The sequence below is a fragment of the Polistes fuscatus genome, unplaced genomic scaffold (genome assembly GCF_010416935.1).
Source record: "Polistes fuscatus isolate 324 unplaced genomic scaffold, CU_Pfus_HIC Scaffold3, whole genome shotgun sequence".
Taxonomy (NCBI): domain Eukaryota; kingdom Metazoa; phylum Arthropoda; class Insecta; order Hymenoptera; family Vespidae; genus Polistes; species Polistes fuscatus.
This window is the reverse complement of record NW_025113107.1, coordinates 7,767,744-7,774,573: the sequence shown is the minus strand read 5'-3', so window position 1 is coordinate 7,774,573 and position 6,830 is coordinate 7,767,744. Positions and strand designations below refer to the sequence as shown.

Genomic DNA, 6,830 nt, shown 5'->3' with positions numbered 1-6,830 from the left:
CATTGACTATAAATGTTAGAAAGACTTCCAAAACAGTCAATAAAATCGCGCCTTAATTTAAAAGCAGCCTTTACTTGTGATAAATAACATTTTATTTTACAATGAAATATAATCATCATTTAAAGTCAAATAAAATGAATAACAATCGCATAATTTAAATGAATATGAAATTTATGTACATATAATTGTATTTATATACTACCAAACAAATAAAACGACTAAATTTTAAAGTATACAGTTATACCTTAAATTCGTTTCTTTACCTAACCTTTTACCCATGGAGAATGATCTGGATTTTATCAAGATTTATCCACAGAGAAGTTGTCCGTCAATTCTGTGACATAGAATTTTTCATTTGACAACATGAAACTATAAATGCTCTAATTGAACTATAAATTGGATTAAACGTTAGTAACAATTCTTTAATTACGACATATTATAAATAATTAGAATTGAAATAATATTTCAAACTCAGTACCGCTTAATACTACCGCGAATTTTTATTTTTTTTTTACACTATCAAATAATGGGATCATTAACAAGCAGACAAAATGCTGGTGTAGAAGAAGTTGATATTGTTTCAAATCATGCATATAAATATCCTCCACGCTCTGGTTAGTATAATATATATGTTTTTTCATTTTATATTAATGATTAAGTATTATTAAAATAAAAAATGAAATTAAACTATATAAAGTGTATATTTACATATATACTAATAAATTTAAGATATTTATTTAGATATATTTTCTGTAGAAAATTTATATTTTTACTACCATTTATTTATAATATAATAAATAAATTATCTCTTTTTTTTTTTCTTTTTACACAATAGGAAGCTATTTTGGTAGTCATTTTATTATGGGTGGTGAAAGATTCGATACTCCACAACCAGAAGCATACCTTTTTGGAGAAAATGCAGATTTAAATTTTTTAGGCAGTCGACCAACACCTGTATGAATAATTCAATTCATTTCATAAAAATGTTTAACAATTTGCACAACATATCAAGTAAAAGTATATGTTACAGTTTCCATATCCTCCACCACAAACAAATGACCCTACAAAAACATTAAAAAGTTTAGTAAATATCAGAAAAGAGTCATTAAGATTGGTAAGAAATGTAGACCAAACTTCAACATCCTCCCAGTGTCATAATGTAAAACGTTATGGTGATAGCGATGCTGACAAGAAACCAAATCGTTTCAATATTGAATTTACTTTTGATTGCGATGTTAGATGTGCTATCACAATATATTATTTTTGTACAGAAGAAGTTACAACCAAAGGGGTTACGTATGTATTATTTTCTTCAAGTTTTCATCTAAGACAGATAGAGAGAGAGTAGATGTAACATTGTCAATAATTTTTAAAATCATATATTACAAAAAAAAATATTTTTTATAGATATGTACCGAGAGATCCTTCTATGAATTCTGAAACATATCACTACAAAAAGGGTGCTAATCAATTGTTCTCTCAAACGTCCCATATATTTGATCCAAGTCTTTATAACGAAGATGATTTAATATACAATGCAGATAGAGAAGTATGTATTATCAATATAATGTTTTAAAATACAAGAAAGTTATTCTGTATTTTATTCGTTTCGATCTTTTGTTCTTACATTAACAGATTATTCCAATAGCAATATATTGTATAGCAGAGGAAGGATCAGACGAACCGAAACAATCTCACACAACCATTGCAGTAGTAGAAAAACATTCGGATGGAACATATGTATTAAAAGCACTTAAGCAAAAACTTTATGTAGATGGACTTTGTTATTTATTGCAAGAAATTTATGGAATTGAGAATAAAAATACTGAAAGTGCAAAGGTAAATTAATATATCAATATATTTTTATTAATTAAACATATTCTACGTATTTTTATCATTAAAAAAATACTAATGTATAGCAACAAGGCAGTGACGAAGATACAGACGATAATGGTTCTGAATGTGTGATTTGTATGTGTGATGTACGTGATACTTTAATTCTACCATGCAGACATTTGTGTTTGTGCAATGGTTGTGCAGATTCCCTACGATATCAAGCAAACAATTGTCCTATTTGTCGTGCTCCTTTCCGAGCTCTCTTACAAATTAAAGCACTTCAAAAAGCAACTGGGACTATCATATCCAACCCACCAATACCAGAGGTAACGTTATATATGCTTTTTACAACTAATATATAATATTTAATAGAACATAATTGAATATTCTTAAACTCGTAGGGTAGTTGCGAAAATATTCCAGCAGGTTACGAAGCAGTATCACTTATAGAAGCCTTAAATGGTCCATATCCTCCAAGAACTGCTGTCCTTGCACCTGAATCTCCTGATACACCCGATACTGACACAGCAAGCGCTATTCAGGCTGCAGAAGCATTGAATAGGTATATTTAGAATATTAATGTATCAGTATATATTAAAAAATAATATTTTCGGCCGAATATAGATCGGCCGAACGTACTCCTATTTCCAAGCATTTGTCTTCCAAGGATGCAGATATGAGTGCTAGAACTAGTGGCACTCCATGTCCCACTCCAGAATTTAGAATGTCAGTTCTTCTTGCGAGAGATGAAAATTCAGGATCACAAAAAGATTTACATACCCGATCCCCTGCAGTAAGAACCAAATCTGGGCATTCTCGTGATAAATCCAGTCTAAGATCACGTGATACTCTCAGATTAGTAAATGAAAAACAACCTGTTTCATTGTACGAAGTAAGTTTTACAGTTGTCGAAATCTTTTTTTTTTCACTATACACATGATAATTCAAATTTTATTCAACTTTCTATAGTATCAAAATTGTATTATAGATACAATTTCCTCTTTATGTCAACCATATACATTAGTATTTACAGGGCCAAGGACAAGACGAAGATAGCGAAGCAGAAAAATTATCTCCGCTGTTAGATGCAGCAACCAGTACTGAAGTTTTAGATGTTCATAATCATCGAATATGTGATGACATTGATGACGAGATTCAAAATACAGAAAATGATGATAATAACATTACATGCCATTCTCATTAATTTGTAGAATCTTAAACTGCAGCAGGATATAATAATTTTTAAGCAAATACGCATTATGCTCTCTTTAAAAATCATCGTCATACTTTATCATGTATATATTGTAATTTATTCATCATTTTATTCGATACTTTATTTCAAATTAGTATAGAAATTGTATTTTGATGTTAACATAAGTACTGATGATTGTAAATATATAAATTTATGTAATATCAGTATTTTAAAATAATAATGTTTTTTTTAATTACAAAAACGTGTTCTAATTATGATTTTTGTTCAAATAAAACTTCCCAATTCCATCACTGTATACATATCTAATTAAAGATGATTCAAGGATAAAATGATGGCAATATAAAATATTTATTTACTTTTTTATTTAAATTGTTTTTCAAAAATTTCCTTTATGCCGTAGCAAGAACTTTTCTGAATTTTTTCCACTCTTCAAGTGGTCCATGCTCAGGTAAATATTTAACATTACAACCATCTGGAGCAAGACGACCAGCTACTTTCAATTCTTCATATACAGCACGGTCATATTTCGTAAAGCCCCATTTCTTAGATACATAAATCTTCTGACGACCAGGGAACTTAAATTTTGCACGACGTAATGCTTCTATTACAGCAGCCTTATGGCGATCTGATGAGCGTACGCTCATGATAGGTTGGCCAATGTGTACTCTGGCTACAGTACCTTGAGGTTTACCAAAAGCACCTCTCATTCCAGTTTGGAGTCTATGCAAAAAATAATGTTTCTTTTAATGTCTGTATAAACTTTGATTAAAAATTAGAATTCAACAAAATAAATATACGATCTTGGAAATGAAATTTGTTTACCTATCAGCTCCAGCACATGATAACATTTTATTAATGCGGATAACATGGAAAGGATGGAGTCTCATACGAATATGAAACTGATCTTTGCCAGCATTCTTAACCATGTATTTATTGGCGCAGATTCTACCTGCTTCAAGTGCCTCCGAACTGAGTTGTTCATATTCATCAGACACTAAATGTACACATAATGGGAAATCTTCTACAGAAGCTTTCTTCTTTCCAAGATCAAAAATACGGATTTTTGGATCCGGTACACCACGACAAAATCTTGATTTAGGATAAGGTTTATTTTTGCAATAGCGATAACTGAAACGTAATGTAATATTATTTGATTTAATTTAATTTTTTTTTCTTTTTAGAAAAAATACTATGCACATAATGTGCAATATAATGATTCCAATCATATTTCTAAGTCACAACTACTGTTACATATACATGTAAATTACATTAAATTTACTTTATTAATAAATTTCATTACAGACAATTTATGAAAATTTATTCTTTTTATAATAAAAATATGTTGCAATGTCTATAAATGAATACATACCACCTAGCTGGTCGGCGCCCCATTTTCGTCTATAATTTTTAAAATAAAATATTAAATTTGAAAATATTTCTTTTAACTATTTATCAAATAAGTTTATATAACAATTAATTATTAAATATACAATATATTCTACGATGTCACTTGATTTTAATAATAACTTATAATAAAACCTTACTGACCTGTAATGAAGCTTAACACAGAAGGGAGGAAATTTATTTAAGTCATGAACGTTGTTGACTAGAGGAACGATGTGAAGTAGATTCCAACTATACTACTGTATCATCTATTCTACCAGTAGATGGGGCGACGACTGTCAAACTGTAGCGGAAGGAACCAGGAACTTGAATTCTATTGGTTCAAACACTGATCGCCACTACTATTTTTTATGTAACATTTATTTTATTCATAAACTATTACAGAACAAGGAACGGATAACGAAAATGCGTTGTTGATCGAGCACGTGTAACTTCTTAATTCATTTCCTATTTATATTAACGGAAGAAGAAAGTCTTTGTAACTATGGAAACATTAACGTTCCCATAGAAACGTTGTTAGCCGTGATAGAGTGCTAGCGCTAAAATAACTTGGTCAAAGAATGAGCGGTGAGGATGGCGGCGCCAGTCGTCGCATAGGATAAAGTAGAAATCTGCTTATCGACAGCAGGCCACTACAAAACTGTAGCGTTTTCAATGATATTAAAAAAATAATAAACTCACTGGAAAAAATATTATATGAATATTTTTATTATAAACATATCAGAAAAGATTTTTATAAAATATATTACAAACTTAACGAGAATCTCAAAAGGGAAAAGGAAGTAGGAACTAGCGTTAACGTTTCTGTCGCTGCTAGTGAGTAAGCGTGTGACTCGTTCGGTGGTTGAGACGGAAGAGAACGAATAGTAGCGGTTATTCATGTACGTGGGGGTTTTTTTAGTATACTGGTTTTGCCACCAGAGGCATGACGGTAAGAGTGCCGGAGGCGCCAAGCCTTGGCGTAACGGCCACAGAACGCTGCGGCGCTCAAATCAAACGAACTTTTTCATTCGTCGAAGGAATGACTTAAAGTAACGTAGTTTATGGCCGAATCTATACAATATACCTTGTTTATTATGTTTCATATATTGATATTGTGTATCCATATATTATAATATATATAGCTTTACATTAAATTTGAATAGTTCAGGGATGCTGGCCTATAATATATCAAATTTTAATTTATTTTTATCATGGAAACTTCAGAGCTAACGGAAGAAAGCCCTATGAGGAGTTCATTTACAGTTGATGATTTAGATATTGAGATACTACCTCTTATTTATGACATATTAAGAAGGTATGTTTTTTAATTACTGTGCTTGTTTTCAGTTTTATACTAGCTATTGTATATCTAAATATTATTTATATACGTATCTTTATATGAGTTGAAATAATTTTGCATTCAATCTGTTATATATAAATTCATGATTTAACCTGTTTTATTATGTTTAATAATTGTTTAATATTCCATATAATAATACGTATAAGATATTTTCTACTTTTATTTAAGGTTAGAAAAAATAAAATGGCAAGTTAAAAGTGTATTAAAAAAGTTATTATCATAATATAATTATTCATTATATAATTTAAAAACACCCTAAAAAACATTTTTTATATATAAATTGGCTTATTATTTTATAGGGTATATCTATGGTTATAATTGAATGTAATTAAAGATGATCATTTAATTATTTTCAGTGTGGAAAAAGATCCTCATGATACAACTCAAAAAGCAAAAGAATCACAAGATACTAGTCATAAAATACTAGAGTTGCAAAAGAAATTAGATTCCGCGAGAACTCAGGTAATAATTATTTTATAAGTATACGTTGTTTTGCTACATAATGATTATCTAGTACGTGTGCGCATTATGTCTCTATGTATTAGTTTTATTTTTAAACAGACATTTATTTATATACAAATATTATTAAAAACAGCTTTTTAAAGATAAAGTTTATTTTGTCTTCCAGATTAAGCGGTTACCAGGAATAGAATATAGTAAAGAAGAACAGTTACAAAAACTTGAAACTCTTCGTAAACAGCTTCGGCTTAAGCGTGAACTTTTATTGAAATATCGTAATATGTGCACATTTGAAGTACCTAAAATATAAATATTTATATTTTTTCTATAAGAAATAATTTTATAAAAGTTATTTAACATGGGCATTATACGTTTTATTATGCGCTATTTATCGAATAATGAACAATTAATCAACAAGCTAGCAGATTCTAAGCCAATTAGACAAAGTGCTAGATTCGTAGTTTATTTATTTACACAATCAAAATCAATGAATAAAAACAATAAATTAAAATCTCCATCAGAAGCTTTAGAGATATTAAAAAATTTTGCCAACAATATGAAAAATGAACTAAAACA

General features: G+C 29.3%; 3 protein-coding genes across 5 annotated transcripts; 2 read left to right on the top strand and 1 right to left on the bottom strand.

The window, feature by feature from the left end:
* The first annotated feature begins 263 nt into the window (after positions 1–263).
* On the top strand, positions 264–3,373 carry LOC122520037 (E3 ubiquitin ligase Rnf157). Of its 3 annotated transcripts, XM_043639933.1 has the most exons (10): positions 264–407; positions 547–614; positions 836–954; positions 1,031–1,296; positions 1,408–1,549; positions 1,636–1,839; positions 1,920–2,162; positions 2,238–2,398; positions 2,461–2,728; positions 2,861–3,373. In XM_043639933.1, exons 3-10 carry the CDS (start codon positions 862–864, stop codon positions 3,038–3,040), a joined length of 1,557 nt encoding a protein of 518 aa, XP_043495868.1. In that variant the 5' UTR covers positions 264–407; positions 547–614; positions 836–861; the 3' UTR covers positions 3,041–3,373. The 3 variants fall into 3 exon arrangements, with proteins under 3 accessions (XP_043495868.1, XP_043495867.1, XP_043495866.1); XM_043639932.1 differs by having other exon boundaries at positions 264–614; positions 2,870–3,373; XM_043639931.1 differs by having other exon boundaries at positions 264–614.
* A 21-nt stretch (positions 3,374–3,394) lies between these two features.
* LOC122520038 (60S ribosomal protein L10) lies at positions 3,395–4,678 on the bottom strand. Its single transcript, XM_043639934.1, has 4 exons — positions 4,598–4,678; positions 4,419–4,447; positions 3,872–4,177; positions 3,395–3,769 (listed from the first exon to the last, which is right to left on the bottom strand). Exons 2-4 carry the CDS (start codon positions 4,439–4,441, stop codon positions 3,439–3,441), a joined length of 660 nt encoding a protein of 219 aa, XP_043495869.1. The 5' UTR covers positions 4,442–4,447; positions 4,598–4,678; the 3' UTR covers positions 3,395–3,438.
* Positions 4,679–5,480: 802 nt separating this feature from the next.
* Positions 5,481–6,738, top strand: LOC122519616 (mediator of RNA polymerase II transcription subunit 9). Its single transcript, XM_043639197.1, has 3 exons — positions 5,481–5,750; positions 6,152–6,257; positions 6,424–6,738. The coding sequence occupies exons 1-3, from the start codon at positions 5,647–5,649 to the stop codon at positions 6,562–6,564; spliced, it is 351 nt and encodes a 116-aa protein (XP_043495132.1). The 5' UTR covers positions 5,481–5,646; the 3' UTR covers positions 6,565–6,738.
* The last annotated feature ends 92 nt before the right edge of the window (positions 6,739–6,830 follow it).

Coding starts and splice junctions, on each gene's coding strand:
- LOC122520037 (XM_043639931.1), top strand. CDS start 527: ATGGGATCATTAACAAGCAGACAAAATGCTGGTGTAGAAGAAGTTGAT. Junction 1,840..1,919: donor AAAATACTGAAAGTGCAAAG/GTAAATTAATAT, acceptor ACTAATGTATAG/CAACAAGGCAGTGACGAAGA. Junction 2,163..2,237: donor CCAACCCACCAATACCAGAG/GTAACGTTATAT, acceptor TTAAACTCGTAG/GGTAGTTGCGAAAATATTCC.
- LOC122520038 (XM_043639934.1), bottom strand. CDS start 4,441: ATGGGGCGCCGACCAGCTAGGTG. Junction 4,178..4,418: donor GGGCGCCGACCAGCTAGGTG/GTATGTATTCAT, acceptor ATTACGTTTCAG/TTATCGCTATTGCAAAAATA. Junction 3,770..3,871: donor TCATGTGCTGGAGCTGATAG/GTAAACAAATTT, acceptor TTTTTTGCATAG/ACTCCAAACTGGAATGAGAG.
- LOC122519616 (XM_043639197.1), top strand. CDS start 5,647: ATGGAAACTTCAGAGCTAACGGAAGAAAGCCCTATGAGGAGTTCATTT. Junction 5,751..6,151: donor ATTTATGACATATTAAGAAG/GTATGTTTTTTA, acceptor AATTATTTTCAG/TGTGGAAAAAGATCCTCATG. Junction 6,258..6,423: donor TAGATTCCGCGAGAACTCAG/GTAATAATTATT, acceptor TTTGTCTTCCAG/ATTAAGCGGTTACCAGGAAT.